The 25,013-nt window shown below is 40.1% G+C and overlaps 1 protein-coding gene across 1 annotated transcript in view; it reads left to right on the top strand.

The window, feature by feature from the left end:
• The first annotated feature begins 444 nt into the window (after nucleotides 1–444).
• Nucleotides 445–25,013, top strand: part of LOC104624453 (mitogen-activated protein kinase kinase kinase MLT) — a 47,240-nt gene continuing 22,671 nt past the window's right edge. Inside the window, exon 1 of the mRNA XM_010291822.1 lies at nucleotides 445–628. Within this exon, the coding sequence (XP_010290124.1) occupies nucleotides 470–628 (159 nt within the window). The 5' untranslated portion in view covers nucleotides 445–469. The remainder of the gene's footprint in view (nucleotides 629–25,013) is intronic.

The following is a 25,013-nucleotide window of genomic DNA, read 5'->3' as shown; positions in this document are numbered from 1 at the left end:
GGCCACGCACACGCCTTGTGCGCGGCCGTCGCGGTGGGAGAGTCGGCGTGCCTGGCATGCCTGAGCTCCTAGGCAAGCTCGGAGCGGAGAGCGTGCTTCCCGTCCGTCGGCGCGCGTCGCTCGCATTGGGGAAGGCAGCAACGCACCTGCCTTTCGCAGAGCCGCTTCCACGGTGTTTGGGAAACGTCAGTGTTGTTCAGAGGAATATTTTTAGTCATTGCTGTCTCCCAGCTGCCCCTAATAGCTCGTGCAAATTATGCAAACATTTGCATAGCCTGTTGGAGTGTGAGTTCCCAGGCTCTTTTCCTCCTGTGCCCCATGGATTTTGCTGTAGCATGTTTATGGCGACTGGTTCTGGTTTTGGGGTGTCTGAGCATGGGTAAGAAAGTCCATAAATCCACGGAGCATATATGTTAATAAAAACTTTTCTCTTCACAGGTTTTGCTGTGGTATATTTTGTCATTATGAGATGTCGTCTACCAGTGCTTCATTTGTGCAAATTAGATTTGATGACTTGCAGTTTTTTGAGAACTGCGGTGGAGGGAGTTTCGGGAGTGTCTACCGAGCCCGATGGATTTCTCAGGACAAGGAGGTGGCTGTAAAGAAGCTGCTCAAAATAGAAAAAGAGGTAAAAGTTTACTTCTAACTCACTTTGTCTGCTCTGGAAACAAGGACAGAAATTCTTTTCTAGTGTCTTCCATCCTCTTGCTAATTGAAGCAAAGTACCTTGGGCTTTTTGTTTGTCTAATTACAAAACCCCATAACTGGATGATGTTACAATAGAGACATACTGAGAGGGCCCCAGCCAAGGGTGTCTATAATTTAAAGCATTATTGTTTTACTGTTTCTTTACTGTCCTCCCTCACTCTTCTTGTTTAGCAGCTCCTCTCTGTCCTGGCCCTAAGGAGGAGGAGAGATAGCTGCACCTAGCAATTTCCCTTTGATACTGCTGGGCATGTTGCTAGATAGGAAGAAGTAGTGTTCACTGTCTTTGCCGCCTTCCGTTTTCTCCTCTTTACGTCTGGTCTCCTAAGTGCTGTGGTTCGCATCTGTGTGTTCACTATAGGCTTAATGTGTGTTGCTTGGCGTTGTCTCTTCCCTGCCTGCTGCAGGTTTTGATCTGGGGCTCCACTAGCTCTGAGTTAGTCATAGCTGCACTTTGTCTTGGTCTCATCTTGCAGCGAGGTTTAAGTGTAACCGCTCTACCAGTCACCTTCCCTCGTGACATCCTGTGCGCCTGGAAAAGCGGACAGGTCTGTGGCAGTCCTGTAGGAAAAGGCAGTATTAACTGACTGTACCTTTACCAACTAAGGTTGGTTTAAGTTTTTTGTGTTTTGTGGTGGTTTTTTTTCCCCCAAAGGTTTTTAGGTTTACCTAAAACTCAGCTTTGTACGTTCTCAGCGGAGACACAGTCTGTGTGGTCCTCACAGTGCTCCAGTCTGCGGGCTGGTCACCACCGCTGATGCAGCAGTGAGGACACACCACTGTAGTGATGAACAGCACAGTTACTGGACTGCTGTTTTAGCATGACTGTATCTAACATGTATACAACATCCTCAGAGTATTTTAGGAAGGCAATTATAAGCTGGAGGACAGCAGAGCAGCGCTAGGGATAATATGCTTAGTAAATAATCAAACACCAAAGCTCATCCACTGCTGCAGCAGCAGATTTCAGTGTGCTTACATCATGCTTAGTGATGTTTGATCATGATTAAGGAAGTTACTGTCTAAAATAGTGTGGAAGTAGCTCATGATTTTTCCAGGATGGTGGGAGATGTACACCTTCTGTCCAATGTCAGTTTGCACTGTTCCCTTTTACTATTTGTTACTATCAAAAGATACACAAAGACAAGTAAAATTGGTGCTATACAGTATCAGTTATGCACTCCCTAAAAATTACTGCCTGGCAGATCTCAGTAGTGGTCAATGAAGTATCTTTATTGAATAGATGTGTTTCTGGTGGAATTACACAGCTAAACCTGTTGCTTGGTACTTCAAGCATTTTTGAAGGAAAATTTTAAAACTAATATTACTGCATCTTGTGATGGCATAAACCTTAGTGGAATGTGAAATGATGGAGAAAGTAAGACAGTCATACGTATTGCTTGAATCAGTTGGACCATTCAACAATTTTTTTTTTTTTAAACAGTCAAATACAACATTCATCTTGTAGTAATGAGGAACACAGGTTGCACACCAGGAAAAGGAAACCATACGCTGGAAAGAATTTAGTATAATTTAAGGGTTTATTTAGGGATTAATGAAGACTTGCAACTCATTGAGAGTTCGTATCTTGTTAGGCAAATTTGGTTAATGCCCTTGCATATCCAAATGAGGATCAAGTAATTTGTAAGAACCTGCTGTGCTTTATCTTGCTATGTGGCACTGGGGAAATGCGTGTTAGGCAGTAGGTGCAGACCTGGTTCTGTTGTGTTTAAAAGAATGTAAACGAACTGGAGGAGCAGCCCAAGGGGGACTGCAAAACATACTCAAAGAGTGGAAAGCAGGGGGGCTGTGGGGGAGCGTGTGTCAGAAGGAGGTGATGGACATCATCCATCAGGATGAATTGATGAGAGTTCCAGGTGTGGGCACCTTCTGTTGAAAGTTTCCTAGGGAGGCAGCAGAGAGGCAAGTGGTGATGCCTTAAATAAGTCTAGCAAGTTTTGCCAGAACTTGTCTGTCAAAAACTGAGAGGATTAAAAAATCAAAGCTTGTTTACAAAAATTGGATTTTCATATGGAGAAAATGCTGGGCTTGTTCAATCTAGTGTAAAAAGTTATTACAAGAACTAATGGTTGGGATCTGAAGCCAGGCAAATTAGAATGGGAAATAAAGCACAAATTATAAGGAGTAAGGATGAGTAATGCTTGGAGTAGAGTATAAACGGAAGGAGCGAAGATGGAGAATCCTTTCCATCTCTTCATGTCTTCAACTGAGATGTCTTTTCTGGACAATTGTTTTTTTCAAGTTGTTGAGCTCAACAGAAGAGCAGCTTGATGAAGTATAGTGGCCTGTAATGTACCAGAAGCCAACCTCAATGGCCTAAAGGTCTCTTCTGACCCTAATGGCATACACATATAGTATGTTTATCTGTAGTATGTTTATCTGTAGTGATGACAATAATGAATGTCTGTGACTGAACTGTGTTGAAAGTCATGGTGAGTCAATGGCCTTTCTGATAGCAATAGAAAAATAAATTGCGTAACTGTATGTATCTGTGTTTAGTAGATATTTGGATGGTTTGCATTTAGTCTGGAAAACTAATTATTACCCTTTCTGGTTTATTTGAAAGGAAGTGTCCTTTTAACTCCATGACTGATTGTCTTGTATTTCTGTTAACTGCTGCCAATAATCCATAACAACTGATTAAAAGGAAAACAGAGGAGAATTGGGAAAAGCTTGCTCAGAGGAATTTTGTGCTAGCCAAGTCCAAGGGCACAAGCCAAGTCAATAGAGCTGTGGTATCATTCTGCAAATATGTTGTATCTGTGTTTCATTTTATTAAACAAGCAAATCAAAACCAGCAAAGATCATGAAGGCTTTATATTAGCCAAATGGCTAACAAGTTAACATGTGAAACAAAGACATTTTTGTTCCAGTATGTAGCAGCATATCATACTAAAATATGTGCTCAGAAAACCTTATAAATATTTGGAAGGGTGTTGCTCAGATGATTTCTTCAAAACTTGTTAAAATTTGAGAAATGGGAAGACCTCTGCAAGGCATTAACTTTTTATAGACAGGCAGTAAAATGTGATTGCGTGGGAAGAAGTGTGAGTTTATGTGAATAAAATACAGGTAAATACAGCTAAATAGATGTGCTGAGAAAAATAAATATGCTGCAAGGCCTTGATTAGAGTATCAGATCTGAAACTCTGGACAAGACACACTTCTGCTGATTAAGTAAACCATAGGAATGTGTCCTGAGTGATTAAATAACAGCCAAAACAAAATGAAATTGCCATTTTGCTATCTAGTCCAAGCACTTTAGCAATTTTAAGTTTTAAGCAAGGAACAGGAGTTCCTTGTGAATTGTTTTATGGAAAATCAAACTATCAGCGTGATATTTATGATGCATGTGGGGGGAGTAGAAATGCCTCCTGTAGTAGGATGTGCCCTTGCTCCTTTTGCCCTAAGTGATAATTATGTGCACTCATTGAAGAAAATCACACACCCACTACTCAGGAAGTTATTTGGTATTTTTGTGAACGATCTATATGAATTATTGGATAAGCCCATAATTTGGCTTCCACTGAAATGGATGGGAGAGATAGGGCCCAAAGGCCTTATTCTGCAAATTGCTAGCAGTTCTTCTGACTCCATTATCTTGAGCAGATAACTGCTGGAGCGAAATGTTACAACCTGTTGTTTCATGCCTTGCCACGTTAGCTTTTCACTGAATAGCACTCTCCTCCTTCGATCATCTGTACATCTCTAGGTTCACCTGTTATTTGTCACTGCTTTTGAAGGCTGTGCCGTTGGTGGCTGGTTTTTGGCAGCTGGCATCTGACCTGGAGTGTGGTTCTTCACCGGGAGCTTTATTACTGCTGGAATTTTACCTGAAATTTGAATTTAATTTTAATGTCACTGCTCTTTGGAAGTACTCCATGATTCATTAACGATCTCCATGCTGTTGATGGACAGCAATATTACATCTGATTTGCTTGCTTCAGCTGTTAGAGCCGTGGTACTTAGGTACAAGATCATTTGGTTTCATGCAGTACAGCTGCTCCTGGATTCCTTCAAAATGCTGGCAGTGGTCTGTGCAAACTGCAGGAGAGTGGCAGAAAAAAGCCCAGTAAAAAGTAACTGTAATCTTATCAGGAAATACTTCTGGTGAACGAACAGAACTAACTTGTGGATAAAAGATGTTAAATTGAGTAGCATTAACTCTGCATGCTTTGTTCAGTCATGTTTGTGCAATGCATTTGAGTTTTATGAGACTTAGAAAAACATGTTTTTACTGGTTTTGATGCTGTATTCCTGGAAGTTTTACTACCATGGAAATTAATTTTATATTGTCAGGTTTTCTTGTATGTAATACATGCGCAGTAAGCTTTAGGGGATCTTTTAATGTTTCGTAAAACTTCTCATATGGAATATAACACAGCTTATTCATTTTTTGATTTCTATGATCCACTTTTGGAAGAGACTATCTAGAAAACACGGATTGTGCTTGTACCTTCCGCAGAGGATGAGTTAAATATAACCACATGCATGTCACTAGACTTGCCTCACTCATGTTTGTAGTCCTAGAAGAGGACATGTAGTAATTTTAATATGGGTCATGAGAGTAAGGACTGGGAATGACTTTCAAGAGTAACAAGAGAAAAACAACAGAGTAAAATAGAGCAAACCAAACCAAACTGAAATTGATACTTAGCCCTGACAGGACTAAAAATAGTAGATGTTCTTTTTGCTTGCGGTTTATAGCTGGTATGGGTGCTTGGGTGCCAGCCTTGAATGACTCTCCACACTGGGACCTGGCTGTAATGAACGGCAGTTTTGATGCTTTTTTACTATTTTATTAACTCTTTCTAGGAGCTCCTACTCCCTTACCTCTCTCATGTCTGAGTCAGCAAGTATTGAGCGTGATTCGAGGTAACATCTGCCAGGAAATGTCTGGATTTACCTGGTTCCAGCTTGGAGTAGGGGTGACAAACCCTGTGTTTCCAGGCTGTGGTCCTTTGGTGCAGGTGCTGTTGCTAATGAATGGTGAGAGAGGGCTTAGAGTGTGTGCGATGTAAAGGGTACATAAGATGTAGGAGTCAAATATATGAACTTTCCAGAGGTATCTGTACCTATATTGGAAAATTACAGAGTTCACAAAAGACCAGAAAGGTTGTATATGCCTAGAGTAAGTGATCTCATGGGAACCCTTCCAGGCCCATACTCATTTAAAGAAATACTGCTATATCTTGTTAATGGCTAAAAGGAAATAAAACTGTATTTATTAGACCAGAGAGGTGTCTTAACATGTTTTTGTTTCTGTTTTACAGAATGGTTATTTTGCAGGGTTTTTTGTTTCTTTTTTTATATTTTGGTCTAGAGTGCTCCTCTTGGTGCTAACTAGGGTATTCTCAAAAGGTATCAAGAGGATACTTGGTACCCTTTCTAGTCTGTGGAAGTTGTAAAAATGGGTTCAGATGCTCCGGCTATTGCATATTCTGTATCTTGCAGAATAAATTGTTTTGGATAGGACAGACTTCTGCAATAAATCTGTGACTGCTTTTGAGTTTGCCCTACTCTTGGCTTTCCTTCAAGAGATGTTTTCTGGAGGACTTTATTTGTAAATGAATGTCATGTTTTCAGGTGTCAAGAAAGTCACTGCATTAGATTTTCTTAGTGGGTGCTTTGGGTAAGACTGTATTGTAAGTGTCGAGTGGCATACGTGTTGCAACCAAAATGATACCAAAACCCCACTGGTATTTGGGAGATATCAGTGTAATGAAAGATGGTGTAGCATTGCCAGAATACAATTCTTCTTGGAAAGAACAGGCTTTAGTTTCATTTTGTCTGTTCTCCGAAGAAACTTTATTCTGTTCAACTGAATTTGAGATTCTTACTTACACAAGCTTTTGTATAGACTCTTAATTCTTCTAAATCAAGCCAATTTTGGCTTAATTTGATTTAGACATCAGCTTCAGTGAAACTGGCATGTCAGGGCCCAGACTGGCCATCTGTGGCTTCAAAAGTTCTTTTTGGTCAGATGAGACGTGTTGTCAACTTAGCTTGCAATAAATGAAAAGCAGTTTCACAAGTGCTGGGAATCTTGCTGTAGCTGTAGGTAAGAAGTTACCCTATCCTTTCTTTATCAGCTAAACCACCAGATTTTGTACTGAAATTTTAAAGGGTTAAGTGCACATGCCCTTCTGTTGGCTGGTGGGCAGCTTTGAACAGTTACTACGTAAACAAACTTGATAAACAGGTAATAAGTTAAGATGCATCAGATTTGTCTGTTGCTTCCTTTCACTTGACTGTCTTGAATTTCCCTAAACTTTGTTAGTGTGAATCAAAATTGCCTTGTGTGTGTGTGCTGCTAGTCAAGAATACATACACAGCTTGGTTGAGGCACAGGAACTTACCGTGCACCTGATCCCAGGGTTCGGAATAGCTGTGTGAGGTTTGGACCCTTTTACCTCAATTATGTTTAATTTTTTTTTTTTTCAGAAGGTGCAACATCTGCAGGTGAACAAGTTTTTATGCTAGTTTCCTACAAATTATGGATAAATGCTCTTTAGGGAGAAAATCTGTCTTTGTTGATTATTTAGAAAGCACTTTCTTACCTTCTTTGCTATCCGCAACATGAAGCCTGTTATGATATTATTAAATAATCTCTAGGTTCATAATTAGTTTAATTCCATCATATATTGTCTTAAAAATTATTCTGTCAATCTGCTGCAAATTTTTTTTGACAGTGGATTGCTCAAGTTGCCAGCAGATACTTAGCTGCAATGAAGGATATTTTTCCTAGTTTTTTTTGTTGTTGTTTGTTTGTTTGTTTTTGTATTTTGCTTTAGATATGTTTCTCCCTTTTTTGTTTTCTTTTTGCATGGGCTCAGTTATTATTTATAAGTTGGAGGAGAGGTTGTGTTGCTTATTTCTGCATGCCAGCAACACTTGACATCAAATGGCAGCCCTTTTGGTTCCCCTCCCACGACATTCTCTGACCCTGAGCTTCTGTTGAAGTGATCAACTGCAAAATGGTATTTTTGGATGTTTAAGCTGTCCTGAAGCTTCGCTGTAGAAATCTCGTGGACACAGAAGAGATCCTTTTCTCTCAAGGTGGTGTTTTAGGCTGTTGCAGGCTCAAGCAATTGAGGGTTTGTTCAAGTTAGTCTTTTCTCTACATTTACCTAACTACATAGTTTTCTTAAAACAAGATTACAGTACAAAATCTGATGGCAGGTGCCATCTAGTAGTAACTTTAGAGTATGTTAAGAGATTGCATGTTTAAGTCTCAAGTGCTTTGAGGGACAGCTGACAATTTAAATTTCTGTGACCCACATTAAAATCTGTTGGTGTTGCAGTCCCTGCGGACTCTAATTAAATAATTTACACTTGCTGCAGTATATGGAATGACAGATTATTGTCTCTGATAATACCAAAGTTGCTGTTGAGGTGCATGGAAGTAGTGTTTTAATCTAACACAGTTTCTGTCTTGTTGCTCATGTGTGTGATGGTTCAAATGGAGTCAGATATCTGTGTTTGAGTTGATGTGATCCGAATCTGTGACCATCAGTCTCCTGGGGGCCATTTTTCTCTCTTAGGTGTATTCAAAGCTGAGCACAGGGGCCACAATTTTTGGTTGGGGATCCCAAACTACCGACCACACACATTGTAGCAATGCAATTTTGAACAGCTGGTTTTGTCCTCTTAAGAGGACAGTAAAAAACTCAATTGGACTAGACGTGCTCTTCTTTACCCCCCCTTTTTTTTTGTCCTTAATTTTTAACTGACTGCAAATAAGTTGTATAAGGGCCTGTAGCACAAGATTCCATTGAAAACAAAGTTAAAGAAAGTATATCTTCTAACTTTAAGGGAAGCATCAAAATCCATCTTTTTGATTGTAAGTGATGCAACTAAGACTTTAAGAGTTATTTCACACTTACCTATTGCCACTTATTTAAGGTGCTGGTAGAGAAAGTTTCCTTTTTAAGAGAACAATTTAAACAGTCACAAGCAAACATCCAGACCTGTTTATGTTAGCTGGAGGCTGCAGAGGAGCCCAGAGAACAGCTTAACAGCGTTAACTCTTTCTCTCATAATCAATTAATTGTGCCAACACACTGGTGAGATGAGGCCAACAAAGGTCAATACCGAGCTGCTCTTCTGATCCAGCTGCCTGCAAACTGACCTGCTTGTCTTTCTAAATGTGTTTCATCTGTTGCAGCTCAGCTGCTGGGGAAGAATCCTGTTTGCAAATACATGTTTGCGTATTAGATTAATGTTTAGTGACCCTGCATTCTGCATAATTTCTATTTAAGAAAGCCATTGCCTCTGGGGAGCTGTGTGACTTGAGCACAAGCGACCATTTTTCTGCCTCCTTGGTCCCCTCTGCAGCTCGGCTCCCTGGTGCCTGGAGAGCAGGGCAGCCTCTTGCACGTAGGAAGGGCCCCGCTATGGCCGCAACTCCTCAGCAAAGTTGTGCCTGGCCCCTGTATGTCACTGACAGGGGACAGTGCCACGCGTCTTCTACTTCTCTGGTTGCTCATTTATTTTACTCCAAAATTTCTGGAAGTTGAGGTTCCTTATGGCTAAATGTTGCAAGCAGGGGAGAGAAAAAAATCATGTCATGATACACACCTGACCAAATAGCCGTGGGGTTTGTGTATTGGGCACATGAGCTGCCAGCAGCGGCATCAAAAATAAGCATGGTTTGTAAAAACTCTTGAGCTGCTGTAGGAGAAGCAAGGAAGATGTTGGTAGACACAAAAAGACAACATGCAGTTGCTTTGTACAAAGTTCATCTTTGGAAGGTGGGAAAAAACAAAGGCAGGCATGCAGGCTGGGCAGGTGTTGGCTGTTCAGTGAAAGCTGAGGCTCTCTACAGATTTTCATCTGGCAGAGGCAGAATAGGAGAGGTGAGTAGGCTGTTGTTCTGGAAACGTGTTAGAATAATCTAGTTGCTGCACCCTTGAATGAGTGAGTGGCATTTTCCAAGAGGGTATCCTCTTCCTTGGAAGAGTCACAGAACAGAGAAGATGTAGCGTGTGCCTGTGTGCAGTTAGAGGGGGAAAAGCACAGAAATCACTTTTTGTCTAATGATACAGTAACCTTCACTTCAGTAATGTTTGGTGTGTTTGAGGCAGTCGTATCAAAGACGATGGCCTATAAGTAGTGATTAGTGGTTTTCCTTTTTGGTGAACCGTGTACTCTTAATCTCTTAAACCAAGGAAAAGGTCTTTCACTTTGACCTCTTTGCAGTGTGTCTGTGTGTGCTTGGGGTGCTGTGTGTGATCTAAGTATGTAGCAACAGATGGATAAAATTCTGAGCTGTTGAATTGCTCTTCCCTTTGGATGTTGCTTTGCTAGTACCCCCCGCCATAAGAGTGTTTGAGGGCCCTAAAGGCAAATACAAGATCAAGAAGACCACTCGTTAGGACCACAGATTTTGGAATTCTGCTCTTAACTTTTGGGTTTTTTTGATTTATGTATTTGTACCAAAGTCTTTATTGTGAAGTCCTCTCTCCAAGCCAATCTCTCATCCATCCCATGCAGAAGTTGGCAATAGCGTGGTTTCTGGCACCGTGTCCCAAGTGGTTTACTCTGTTCCCATTGCAAGCTGCTTCCCTGTTAGTGCTGAAATTCTGGAAGGAGTCCTGCGATTTTTTGCTGATTAGCAATAAAGCTTAGTCCTCCCAGGGTAAACAAGCATACTGCTGTTACTTAATACATTTGAAATCTGCAGTACAAAGCCTCCTGCCTTTTCATTACTGTGTTTCTGTGCTATACTGTGAGCAGGGAGAGATTCCCTGCCTGATTTGGCTGTTACCAAGACAAATGTGGAGTTCAGCACTAACAGGGTGCCTGGCTCAAGAAATTCAGGGCAAGTGACACTTGATTCTGTAACAGCACTGGCATAGGCTGTTAGCTCCAGTGACATGTTTCTAGCCTTGAAACTGTGACCTGAGTTCCCTTTTTGGGAAAGAAAAAGCCCACAGTCCCATTTCAAAGACTAGGGCAGCTGCTTTGTTTGTCTTTTAAAATCTGTATTTCTGCCTTTTTGCTTGGTCAGTGTTTAGAACCATTAAAAAAGTAAACGTGACATGGGGACCGAGATCCTGCAGCTAGAGCTTCTTTATAATTACATATTCAGCTGCAACTGTACAAAGGAAAATGAGAGTCCCTTTTCCTTTATGTACTGTATTTCAGTTTTCCCTTAGGTTTAAATTGGCATTTTGGACTATGTTCACTGGAGCCACTGAAGAGCTTATCAGAAAAGGAAGGAAACAGAGGGAGGGAAAGAAAGATAGATTTCCAAATGACAACCTTTTGAATAGTCCAAGTTCAATCCCTAAAACAAAAAGTGGAATCTTTTTTTTTTTCCTAAATAATGTGCTCTACAGTCTCACCTCTCATCTTGAGAAACATGAAAGAGCAAGTAAAAGAGATGACCCAAATCACAGAGTTCCTTTGAAAGAAGAAATTCAGCTGTTTTGAACACTTACAATCAAAGGAAGTGGTTTCCCTAATTACATGAACTATGTGAAAGCTCTCAGAATAGCTCTTCCACCCCAGGATTCCTTGCACTTTAGAAGTTTACATAAAAGCTCACATGGAGAATCAGATGCAAAGTGTTTGATTCAAATTTTATTAGGCAAAAGTGAGCATACATTCGTATCTCTGGGTTTGACAGCTGGTTGGGTTTGGACCACAATACTGGGTTTGATGGATTTCAGTCCTATACTTTAAAATCTTTCACTCTTCAGGTTCTCTGGTGAGACACCCCTTTCAAGAGAGAAGTGGAAATGAAAAAACGGAGAAGGGATAGAGGGGTCCCTCTGTGAGCTTTCAGTTGAAGATTCTTCATCCTGATTAGGCTGTTCATTGTTGTGAAAATCCATCCCTGTACACAGCTTTTAAAAGAATGAGGAATGATACTTCCTCTCATTTTAAAGAAGCTGTATCTCTTAAAATATATCTTTTGAAGAATTGGGATCTGAACTATACGACTTCAGTATTTTTGTAGCACCACCATTTACTTCAACCCAACAAAATTGAGTCGATATTTTGAACAAAAAAGCAATCTTTTTAGAAGGCTATTTCACTTTGTGCTTTCTTTTTGTACAGACACAATGATAAAGGTATGTTAGTCTAAACTAAACAGTGAGGACATATGAAAAGATGCAGAACACTTCTAAAGGCTTAAGATCTCTGTTCGTCAAGATTTCCTTTTCAAAAAAAAAGGGTTGCTTTTTTGGTGGTTGGGGAGTAATGGGAGCAAGCAATGGAGAACTTGGAAAAAATACCAAAATCACATGAATGTAGGCACCTAAAGTTAGATACATCATTGACCCAACTGAAATGCTCGGTTTTAATAAGATTCCAAATTTTGGCAAAGTAGAGTATAATTTTATTTTTGCTCTGTTGGAAATGTTTTATTTGTCAAACAGTTTGTTAGCTAAAAATGTAGTTAGATTTTTAGCAAGAGTTACGAGCATTCATCACAAAATTGTCTGTCTTCAAAGTGCTAAAGGTAGGTATCTAATCTTTACCTAGCTAAAACTAAAAATGATTCTTCCTTTCCAGACCATCTCTGAAACTAACAAGGTGCTGTCCCTCAGGATACAATATGGAATAATTAATGGTTGAAATATTAATAAATATTATTAGCAAGGTTTGCAATAATATGCAAGCCCGTCACACTTGCACTGCACAGCAGTAATCTCCAAATGTTCTTATATTCTCCACTCAGAGCCAACTGCACTAATTATACACAGATTTGATAAAAACAGAGGTAATTGATGAAAATGGCCTTAAGGAGAAATCTCAAAGCCCTCCAAACTGCAACGATTCAAACTCAAGAAGGAAGAAAGGCAGAAGGGCTATGACTGCCTTCCGGATACACAAGATCAGCCAAACCCTCTTTATAGTAACGCTGTATACTAATAAGAAGATATTGCTAACCTCACTTGAAGTGAAGAAGGAATGTTTCTTTGGGTGCTTTATTCCTGCCAATACTGTGTCTTTCTTTTATTAGAGTTAGCCATCCTAAGCTCCATTTGTTTATTGTTGTTGGTCTTTTTTCCAGGCAGAAGGAAGGACTTTCCCTGGAATCGGGGAATTGTCCTCTAGAAGTGAACACCCTGAGCGGGCCAGTGATGTTGCAAGTAAAGTGCACAGCACAGTAACAGCGCGTGTGGAAAGCGAGGGGAAATGTCACATAGCCAATACACGGCAGGGTGCTGGCTTGGTGGAAGAGAGTTCTGGCTGTGCCTGCTAGAGGGATGTCTGTCAGACAGCCAAGCTTTATGATCGGTGTTGCTGGAGGATGATTTTGCTTGCGTGAAGGAGAATGCTCAAAGTCATCCCAGCCTTGCTTGACTTAGTCAAGGTGGCATGGAAAACTACATTTGCTCGTGTCTGATCCTTGATGGGAGTTGATTTCTCCCTATATGTAAATTAGAATAGTCCTCAGAGAAGTTTTGCATACCTCTGGCGTTGGAAAATGGGAAGCTGTGGTATATGTGATGCTTCCACACCAAATGAGATGTTGCTGGTTTGAATGTTCTTTGTGCCACTGAAACACCACAGAGCTCCTGGGCCCTGGATCCAGCTTGTGAGCTCAGTTCATCGTAGTGAACTTCGCCAATCTAATCCTTGTCATACTCTGAGCAGGAACCAGTAAGTAATCGTGCAAGTTTTACAAGCATTGCTAGCAGGACTCTTACAGCTTTGAGGGATTTGTAAGTTATATTAATGAAGAGAGAGAGTGAAGGGTAACTAGGTATCATTTCCAACCACAAAAAATACTCAACATGTACACCAGTGCTGAGCCCTGTGTTTTTTCCCATTGTTTTCCGTCTCGGGAGATGTAATCCCAGATCAGATCTCTATAGGGCTCCACCAGAAAATGGGGTGAGATGCTACCAGGCAAGAGGACATAAAACTAGGAGACAACATTTATCCTTCTTCTTAGTATCTCCTCCTGTTATTTTCCTTCTGATTTAGCGTTCTTTACTCAACGAAGCAGTTGGAATCCAGTGCCTCATAGTGTGAACTGTCTGGCTGAACTGGAGGAGGGACAACTGATGCACTATTTTAAGATGCAAATTCTTTTTTTGCTGAGCCCAGATTCAGTCTGGGGTTTTCATTAGCTGCAGCATGCTACCTCCTCTTTGGCTTTTCAGGTACAGCCCATGGGAGAGAGGTTTCATTGGTGTGTTACACGATGTGACCCCAGTCCTGAAGCTCCTGTGGGCTCATGTAATGCAGCGTTCCCGCTTCCTCTTTGCTGTTTCATTTCTTGCAGGTCCTCGGGAAGCACAGTGCAGGGTGATGGAGGAAGTAGAGCAAGTCAATTGTTTTGTAATCACAAAGTAGATGATCTCCATTTTTTAACTGGCCTTTTAAACATTCTTAATCCCCCATTGGGGCATGTGTGTGGCATTCCTCTCGTATTTATTTCTGATGTGTCTGGAATTTTTCTAATAAAATTATGAAGGAGAAAATTCAAATGAAATATGAAGATGCACATTACTGGTGTCGAAGTAGAAACTCACAAATGGAGAAATGCCAAAGCTGAATGTGGTTGCAAGATGTTCTTTCCCTTTACATGTTTACCCTAAAATATGCTGTGGTTACATTGTGGAGTATTATTGCAGTACTGTTACTTTTGCCTTCAACTGTCTTTTATTTACTGCTTTTTCCAACGTCTGTATTCTTTTAGAAATTTTGGTCTGCTCACGTGTGTGAGAGCAGTTCTTAGAAACACTTTGTACATGCTGGAGAATGAGAATTAATGAAATGCATGATGCTGTGATTTTTCTACTTTTCCGACTCTGTAGAGGAAATGCTTCTGGCTTGCATGTGCTCTGTTCCACCAAACCATTGCAAAGGAGTTGGAGCAGGTCTCAGGCTTTGCGTTCTTAGTTTAACTCATTGTTCAGTTTTTGCTCTTTCTGACGGGTTTGAACCACAGAGCCAAGGTTGGGGCACAGACGCGGGTAGATGTTACAGTGCCTCTGGTTGTTCTGTCGTAATACTGGGGCAGGAACTGGCATGGGGCATTAATGTTTGGTTGGAGAAGAGCAATGAGAAAGTCAGACTTTTGTCTTAATTTGGTATCCTGTGGTGATACAAAACCTGCAAAACTGTAAAACTGTAAACTTGTAAACTAAAACTGTAAACCTGCTGTTCATGAAACTCGAAGCCATGGCCTTCATAGGATACAGGATCACTCTGTAGTAAGTATCTATCAGTCTTCTAGATAGGGTCTTCTGTTTAGATGTCCACTTTCTACAGAGTTTGGAGATATTGGTCTTCAGGTTATTGCCTTTATTTTGAGGCTGACCACTTGTATACTTATATATGATGTCAACATAATTTAAAAAAAAAAGTTTCTTTTCTGAAAAAAATTTTTTTATAAGAAGAATTAGAAATGAAGTTGTTATTGACATATCTATGTAAGCAGATAGCTATAAGGAAGTCCAGATAAGATGAGGAGTTCTGTGTACAAGGAATCCATCAAAGAGAAGTAGGGGAAAAGCTGAAGTTACATATCAGAAATATATAGTACAGTAATACTAATAAATGTGTTTTTATGACAGTAAAACCAAATTTTAAATATTGCTGGTTTTCCTCTAAGGATTTTATCTTAGGCATTGTTTTATTTGAAATTTTTTAGTCTTTAACGGAAAAAGATTGAGCTACCATGAAGGTAGCCTGAAGAATCCCAAGAAAGAATAAACAGTGTATCTACTTTGCATAAAGGTAAAAGCTTGAAATTTCAGGAGTTTTGTCTAGTTTGATTTTTTTTGACCATCGCTACTTGGCATTTGAGCCAAGTTTCTAAGTAAAATACAGTTTTCAATCTTTGACAAAGAAAAGTAACTTTTCTGAAAAGCAGGTAAGGAATTTATGACCTGAACATTTAATTTTGTTGGGAATGGAGACTGATCTGTAGTAGTTTAGGTAATAGTGTGGACGTAGCCAGAGAGCTGCTGTTCTGGCTGTTGTTTGGTGGGATGGTCCTGATTGAAGGGCAGTGATACTTAGTTGGAAAAGGTACAAGTCAGATTTTGGTGGAGTTGGAAGTCCAGTATTTCCAGAGGCAGTTCTTGCTTATTTATGTTCTTGCCAGTCTCAGCAAGGTGAAAGGGAGATTTGGCTGTAACCTGAGGAAGGACGCTGCTTCAGTCATGGTAAAGAGAAAGTCGACTTGGTAAGTCACAGAGACAGCTTGCTGCTCTGGATTCAGGAAGGAGAGTGATCTGTCACCAGTACATGGTAAAACCAAAACTGGAAGTAGACTTATGGTGAAGACTCCAGCATGATTCATTTTGGTGGTTGCACATAAAACCATGATGTGCATCATTCAGGTAATGCATTCAGATAATGCGTAACAGTCAGAGATTCAGATTGTGGTGACAACTCATTTTCTTGAAAACTCCAGATTTTGTGACCTTGTACTATGGCTTAGGTAAATGTGGCATGAAAAATGCTTCTCATCCATGGAGGACTCTGAGACACTTTGGCAGAAGAACATCTGTAGTTGGCAACTACTTTCCTTTCTTTTACGCCAGCTGGTCACAGCCAGAATTTCTGTGCTAAAAGTTTTGTGTCTTTTTAAAGTAGGTGGTCTCTGGATAGGGAGTGATTCTTTGCTTTTCTGCAGGGGCAGGTCATTTTTGAGTGATAACTGGCCTTCTACAAAGCTCTGATAGCCATCATGGAAAGCAAAACCTTGCATGATTCCCCAGCAGTTGCTGGTAACATACAATAGGGAGGTAACATATCTTGTGATATGCTGTTTTCGTGAGGGTGGGCTCAGCCTGTCTGGTTGAGGAACGTTTTCTGGAATTATAACAATCACTGAGATTCCAATAAGAGGGATCCCCATCAAGTGCTCTCCCTATCATTAGCCATGGTAAGTTAGGTTTAGCTACTCTAAGACAGGCTTAAAGTGAGTGCTCATCAAGAACAGGATGATTTTTTTTCCCTGGTTAAATTACAGTTTTCATGATAAAGTTTGAGATAATACTTTCTTTATAATACTTTTGCTTTAGAGGAGTGGGTCAGGATCTGTGAGTATAGCTGCTGCTGTCTCTGTTAGAGTCTGTGCTAGTTGTTCAGCAGAAGCCACTGTATAATGAGATTAGACTTGTTCTTCTAAGTTATCTTATCCAGATTCCTTACTAATACTCTACAGACCTCAGAAAAATGACTGCTCTACCTGGATATGTATCGACATGGCCTTTCTTCAGATACCATTTCTTTGACATTATTTTCTCTTCTGTTGCTCCTAAACACTGCAAGAGACTCCTTGAGAGGGGATTGGATTTACCAATCACTGTCGTACCAGAATGTCTTTCCAACAAGGTGCTCATGACACTTACAGTGACTTTGATCCCAGAAATAATTTCCTAGGGTATTTTTCCATTTGTTAGGCCTGGAAAGATTCAGGTATTGCATATTAGCCATGGTACCCGCTCACCTGTGGAGTGAGTGAGCAGGGAGTCAGAAAGCTTCATGTTTTGTTATTCCCCTGTATTTTAGAGATAGTCGTGCATTTTGTTGCTGTACTGTATAAGTCAAAGCACGTTTGTGTTCAAAATGGTTGTGAGTAAATGGGAAAACTTCGCAACATTGAGAAGAGAAGTGATGATTGCTGAAAATAAACTGCTCTGTAGGAGCTCAGGTATTTCAAACCTGCTGTTTAGTTCACTCATCTATTGTTTTTATTCAATTGCTGGTATTGCTTTGCAGCTGGAGGCAGCTTCTTGCTCTAAACCTGCCCAAATTAAATATTTATAATTTTGCAGAACATTGCTCATTTCTAAACTGTTACACCATTACAAATACATGGTTTATGCATGTTTTGAAGTGTTTTACTAACTGTGAATAACACTGGGGAAATCCAAACTACTCAGTCTTGGCAGATCTCCCTTTATTAGGTATCTTAATATTAAATGCTGATACAATCTCAAGCTATATGCTGCAAAATGTAATGCTCCTGTGGGATATGTTTGGACACTGTGGATTTCTATTTGAAATCTGTGTGAAAAGGAGTTACTTGTCCATGATCTTTGTGCCGATTTTTGGTTTGGTTTGGTTTTTTTGTAAATGGCAGCGTAGTTGTAACTTAAAATGTTGTTTTCAAGCTTATTAAACCTTCTGTAAGGATTTTCTGCAGAAAGTGCCCTTGATTAGTTTTATCCTAAACGCTGCAGCTTGTGTTAGCAGCCTCTTCTCTCACTGATAGCAGGTTTTTAACCCCCATCATGAGGAAGACCAACACCATGATCCTGCAGTTGCTCAGTTATTGCTGGGTGGGCTCCATGTGGTTATTGTACTGGGCTGATGTATGTCAGGTAGGATGGAGACAGTTAGCTTAGTCTAACTCCCTCTTACTGCATAAGGCAGGGGGTCTGCTGCTACATCACAGGGACAAATCTCCCTGTGATTTTTGGAGTGTCCAACCTGCTTTCCCTGAGCTGAGCAAGCCTTTGCAGTGTTTTGACAGGCATGTTCTGAATTCACTGCATAGTACTTCTAATCCCATAGTTTTATCCTTAAAACTGCCAAGTTGTGTGCAAAAGTTGCTATAAAAAGTTATAGTAGAGTATAAAACTTAAGTTTTTTTTCAAATGGTCAATATGCAATGTATTTTACTACTGACTTGTCCTACAGTGTTCCTTACCTCCAAATATGCTCATACACATTTGCTAATGTATGATGCAAATGAAATATTTTAAAGTAAATTACATAAGATGGGGTGAACCTGTAACAGCACATACCAAATTTATTTCCATATTCCTTCAGCATGGTATGTTATGGACAGTTGGTATAACAGAATTGAGGTATTTTGGTAATGTGCTTTTTTTTTCTTCCTTCAAGATTGCAACCTAAAGGTCAATACAAGGTATTTAAAAGTGTGTGTTTCTACCACAGTATTTCAAAAAAATGAGACTTGTGTGGTGATACAAAATACTGGATTTAAAATAATGATGATTATAGAGCAATGAGAATTTATTACTTTCCTTTAGATTTCCACTTTTAATCTCTGGGAGTTGTAACAGTGTAGGACATAATTTTGGATGCAAATTTGATGCTTTGAAACATTTACTCAATCAAAATGCTTTTAAATACATGTTTTCTGTGTTGTTGTAGATGTACTTATGAGAAGTTAACTCTGTTATTTACAGAAGTGCTGGTGACATCAATCTGAGAATGTAATTTAACCCTTATTTTCTGTGTGGTTTATGAAACAGTATCTCTGTAACACCAAATATGTGGCTGTCTTTGTAAGACATGACAAATGCTGGCCGAGTTTTAACTTGTTATTGGGCTATAGAAAACAGCTTTTATCTGGGGTAAGTTATCCTCTAAATGAGTACTAAAAAAGAACCCCAAGCCCATACAGCTTTAGGTGATACGCAACCATAATTTTAAGAGCTATGATTGCTTTTTGAAGGAAATGGTAGCACATTTGTGCTGGAAAGGTGCCCACAGCACTCATCAAAGCACGTGATGGCTTATTTGCAGTTAAAATATCTCACTGAGGATTCTTTGGCTTTGCCATGTTCATGTGGTTTTCCTCGTACGTTGTTAATATCAAAGACAATTTAGTAGGTTGAACAAACACTCCCTGAACTGGATAATCAGTGTACTTTGCTTATTGTTAGCTTTCTTCGTAGGGACCCCAAAGCATGAAACCTTTGTATTTTTTTTTTCTTACAAATCTTCTGAGAACAGAAAAAACAGTAGGCAAAGCCCTAAATTTTTATTTTGTATCTGCTTGATTTTCTTTTTAATGTCCAAAACTGTAGTAATTGCATAACATCCGTGCTGTATAATTCTTGTTAGTAGTTTTATATTTCTAAAATTCTTTAAGTGTCCCTTTATTATTGCATATTGAGAGGATCATTTGTTAGCAGTGACAGAATGGTAGTTGTCTAAGACTATGGCATGATAGTAATCCAGAAAGAGCTAAATTACATAAACTGTTTCTATATCCTGCTCATTAAGAATTTTATTCAGTTTAACTTTGAAAAGGACAGTAATAATGAAGCAGTAAAAATTATCTGCTATGGGTAATATCTGGCTTCTATGAAAACCTTAACGTAAGTTAAAAAGAATTATTGTATGGTTGTATAATATTTATGTTAAAGCATGCAAAACATAAATATCTTGTGAAAAAGTATGCAATTTTTCTTTTGGCTTAATGATTTGTCAGTGTTACATTAAAAAAAAACATAAGCCTGTAGGATTGCAAGATGTGTATTTTACTAGTGTTTTGTAGCTGGACTGTACCTTTAGATGCTGATTATCTTAGTATTGTGTCTGTAAAATGGTGTTTTGGGCTTGTTTACCTAAAGAAACTAGTGCATTATGAGAGACATCATCCCTTATTAGACATCAGTGAATCCACAGGCGAGCATTCCTGAGACACTGGAAATGGACACAGAATGAATGTATTTTTGAGCAGGCATCTGGAAGTAAAGGTTTGGGAAGGATTCATGTTAGCGTTCTATTTCTTTTTTTGTATGTGGTTATCAGTAAACAGAACAATTTTAATAAAACGTCAGCTGCCCTCTTCCAGCTGCCCTCTTCCAGCTGCCCTCTTCCAGCTGCCCTCTTCCAGCTGCCCTCTTCCAGCTGCCCTTTCATTAGGCTGTAAAATCCCATGAGAGTAGGTAAGTTGCAACTCTCCCAAGAACATGACGAAGGTCAAAGCCTTTAAAATGCTACAAGACTTAGGAAATGGTGTCTTTTCAAAGTTACCTTAAGTGTGTCTAAATATCTCCTTAATAAACATGGCAAACATTTATCAGGGAAAAGCAAATAACCAAACTATCTCGCAATGTAATAATAAATATCAGAAGGTGGTTAAGGAAGTTGTGTTAATTAGATTCCTTAAGTAGCTAACCACTTCTAACCCTGTAATTTTGCACAGAACGGAGATGCCTTTTGCTGTGCAATTAACTGATTTATTAACAGGAGGGTTGGTTGGCTGCTGGCTGACCCAATGGTCTCACAAGGGGCTGCAGCTGTTTCCCATGTTAATCCTAAACCAGTGTGCCCAGACCAGGGTGGAAGGACAGCCGTACTTTGTCCTCTCCAGCCAGAGGCTCCAAAGGCACCTGGAAGAAATGGTTGTTAAGTGGCTGTGGGCCAGTTTGTCTGGACCCAAGCAAAAAAGTCTTTTGATGCTGATCTCCAGATAGATGTTCTTTTGCAGATCCAGCTGTGCTGCTGGAATAGGCTCCTAACCCAAGCCCTTGATCACTTCTCTTGACTGGAAGCATGAGTATAACATCTTTCTAACTTATTTTTCAAGGAGGACCGGAGTAACTCAAATGCGCTGAGTCGCTTGGTCTTTGCTAACTTTAGCTGCCGTGGGGTAGGGAGCTCTAATAAGAGCAGCTGCGGCTGGTATGAGTAGCTGGCAGGCAACAACACAGCTGTACGGAAAGTGCGTCTGTCCGCATCCTTACTGCCTTTGTGGCTGCAATTAAAGATCTGACGATACGGCCTTGTCTGTGTTCCCAAGTAATGCCAGCTCAGCATCAGGTGGCCATTGCCCACATCTGCAGTCAGCGCTGACCTTGAAGATCTTGTCAGAGCTAAAGTGCGTTTGCTGTTCTTGCTGCACTGGCACTGGACAGAGCAAAAGCAAGCTAGGACTTAGGTCATCCCAGTGAGCTGAGGCTTGTGCTGCTCATAATGAGACCATGCTGTCCAAGTAGCTCGCTTTGTGCCATCATCTGCTGCTGGCAATACTCGGAATCTATGTTGGTGGTTTCTCTTCAGCAATTGCTGAACACAGATAAGGCCTAGAGGAGGACCCTGTTTTTGAGTATTCATGCATAGTTGTTTGTATTAGAAGGTTAAGAGCAGTACTAGCAGGTCTAGGGACGGCTGAAGGGTGATGTCAGTCATAAATGGTGTAATTGACATTTTTACATAGGTCAATAAGCAGAGATTAAGCAGGCATAAAAATAAATCAGCTGTTAAGCACTGTGATCTAGACCATGGTTCATAAGGCACAGTAAGTTTGTACATTGAGGGATTACCTGAGGTCCTTGGTCTTACACTGTAGTTGCCTTATGCGTTGGGTTTGATTTACAGTAACACTACAGGAGCCAGTAAGTGAGAATTAAATTCAGATGTTTTTAGTGTAATTTGCTCTGACCTTGGATTTCATGATAGTGGTTGAATTACGTAAACAGTGGGTTAGGTTTGTTTAGACTTCTGAATCCCATTGCCTTCAAGAAGTGGCATCTAGTCTGTAATTCCCTTCAGCAGAACTTGGGAGAGGGACATTAATTTCACCCATACCTGTGGTGTAAGTAGAGGGTGAGTGGTTTTAGCGTGGTTTGATGATCAGTACCAGGCTGTGACTAAGCTTATCATGGGACTGAGTGTGATACTCAGCTCCACTGCAATCACCTTGTGTGTCTGACTGTGTCTTTATGTTATGTCCAAGGAGTTTGTATTTACATGTTTGGGCTGTGTCTTTCCTTCAGCTGAGCTCCTTCCAGTTCTGCTTTGATCCAACATTTGGGGGGGGGGGGGGGGATCTGTCTTTCACACAAAAAAGTAATATAATGAAATAACTGAAGACTTGTTACTTGTCATCACCATGGCTTTAGGAAGGAAATTGATGCTCATTTAAGTTGTGTAAGGTAGATAGCAGCTTTACTGAGGGAAGTGAGCGTATCATGCCCAAGCCAGTGAGGGCTGGCTTCGTCAGTGGCCTTTAGGCAGACAGATGCATGGCGGGATTTTCTTCTAAGCATTTAGGGATTTTGGATTTAAGTATGAGTTTGATGCTTAAAGGTGATTCTAAATATTCTTGTAAGTGCCTAAGAGACCTTTGAAATACCGGTCTTTAACCACCACTTTGTAATTTGCTGTCTGAAAGTCAGTCTTTCATTGAAATATGGCCCCTTCTTGTCAAAAAAAGTACAAAAGCTTCAAAGATGTGGATTGACTTGCATCTGGTTCTCACTGTAAGGAATAAGTGTCTTTAAATTGGCTAATAAGAGTTCACAGCTGATCTACAGCAACTGAAAAGAGCAAAACATGAAAGTAATAGTCTAGAATTGCTAGTGCTAACAACAGCAGAGTGACTAAAAGTGTTTAGAAAGGATTTTTTTTCAGAAGTAGTGGTCCTAAGAAAGAATTGGAGATTCCCGCCCCCCCCCCAGTTCTTAATTTGGGATACGTGTGGGCAATTAGTAGGTGCCTGCCATTCTTAGATGGAAGCTTGCTTTAGTGTCTGTTAAATCCCAGTTTCGAGTATGAACGTCAATGTGAAGATGATGGTATTAGCCACAGTCGACACAACATTTCTTCATACTCTTGGAATGTGATCTTAGTGTGTAATATACTGCAAATAAGATAATCTTAGAAAATAATGATTTTTGAATCTCCAAATAATAAAAGCACTGTGTATCAGTATGCCTGCGGCAGTGAAGAACTCATCCTCTTGGCGTGGTGCTCCTATCTTGCGCATAGTCCATATCATGGTAGCACTGAGTGATTGGTAGGCCCGTTTTGCTGCTGGTGTTGCTGCAGTGCAGCCCCTCCTGTTGTCCAGTGACTCTGGTGGGCTTTTACTGGGTCCAGCAGTGTCTTGTGTGAGGCTGAGGACAGTCACTGGGTTCTACATACTGTTGTGGTGGAATAGGGAGCTATGGCACTTGGGTATGTTCATCATGTGGCATTTTTAGTCATTCTCTAAAAAGATTCATCTAGTACTACTTTCGTAGCCAGGACCTAAATACATTATGCCATGGGAAAGTTAAATATGAGACCAGTCAATTTAATTCTAATGACCTGTTGAGGTACCTGTATTGTAAACACCAGCAGGTGGTGTGCGCAGTGCTCTGAAGACATGGGTTTTTAACTACTACACAGGAAGATTTTTTATCTTTTCTTTAAGAAGAAGTTTTATTCCACTCCTCTTGACCAAGGTGTTCAAGAAAAGATGGTCTAGATAGTTTGTCTAATGTTGTTTGTGGTGTGGTATTCCTGTCTCATTTCTAACAATATTCAGGTAGGCAGTCAAGGAGTATTAGGTCTCCTGGTTATCTGGCAGTAATGCTGGTAGGAATTGGAGGACATTCCCCAATTTAATATTTCCTAAAGAAGATAAAAACGTAACGCAAAAGTTTTTGAACTATAGGGGTCTTGGGTTTGCTCGCTCATGGAGATGGAGTTTTGAATGACTAGGCTGTCATCTGCATCCTCCAGGCTACTGAAGGAGGTTGGAGATACAGCTTGTGAAATGGGCAGTACCACTGCTGCTGGAGTCCTCTGCCTTGGGAGGCTGGTGGGGCGGCAGCTGGAGGGCAGAGCTCCTTCTGCCAACAGGTCCGCCGCTGGTCCGACAGATCCCTTCTCGAATCCCTTGACTGGCTGTAGGAGTGTTGCTGTTTACCTGCAGGTGAGTCCTCCCACATTTGCTTAGATAGCTGCCAGTTAAATTATTTTGTGGACTTGTGGGTGAGTCAGTCTGCAGTATGTTTTGCTGAAAACAGCGTACATTAAAAAAAATTACTTTTCTGGTATTCTGAAAAAAGATTGCTCATTTCATGGTAACACAGTTTGCCTTGCTGAGCCGGCTAAGCAATATGAAGAGCTAGTGCAACCCAAGTTAAGTTCAAAGCTATCGTTAAAGATTTAATTTAATATGTGTAAATGCCAGTGCATTAGCTAGAGATAAAGGTCTTAATTCAAAACTATGTTAAAGTTATTCAGAAAAGGCTTTAAACAACAACAGCAAAAAAAGAGCTATCTGATGCCTTTATCTGTAATCATACAGTTATGCATGTGTATCATAGCTGATATAGCTGATACCAGCTATAAAACATAGGCCAAAAAAAATACTATGTCTGTACATTTGTTACAGTAGCACTAGCTGATGTACCATGGTTTCCTGCATCAAAGCTGCTATAGTCTGCCTGTTTTCAGTGAATCTACAATGCCACAAAATAAATTAATTGGCAACTATCTAAGCAAATTTGGGAAGACTCACCTGCAGATAAATAGCAACACTCCTGCAGTCAGTCAAAGGATCCGAGAAGGGATCTGTCAGCTCAGATACTTTTGATAAGTTCAAAGGAATTAATTGTTATTTTGTTCTTATTAGATGATCTTGACTGGCAGAGTTAACATAATCTCAAAGTCTTAAAGTAATGCATTGCTATAGAGAAAAATATCTAATAGTATATATCTGTATTAGCATAATATATATATTTGTGTAAAACCATGTCTAAAATCCCTTGAGTGTTTATTTTAATATATTATAGAGGCAAAACTGTTTAGGGAGACATCTGACC

The sequence above is a fragment of the Phaethon lepturus genome, unplaced genomic scaffold (assembly GCF_000687285.1).
Source record: "Phaethon lepturus isolate BGI_N335 unplaced genomic scaffold, ASM68728v1 scaffold22667, whole genome shotgun sequence".
NCBI lineage: Eukaryota > Metazoa > Chordata > Aves > Phaethontiformes > Phaethontidae > Phaethon > Phaethon lepturus.
This window is presented reverse-complemented; position numbering and strand designations above follow the sequence as displayed.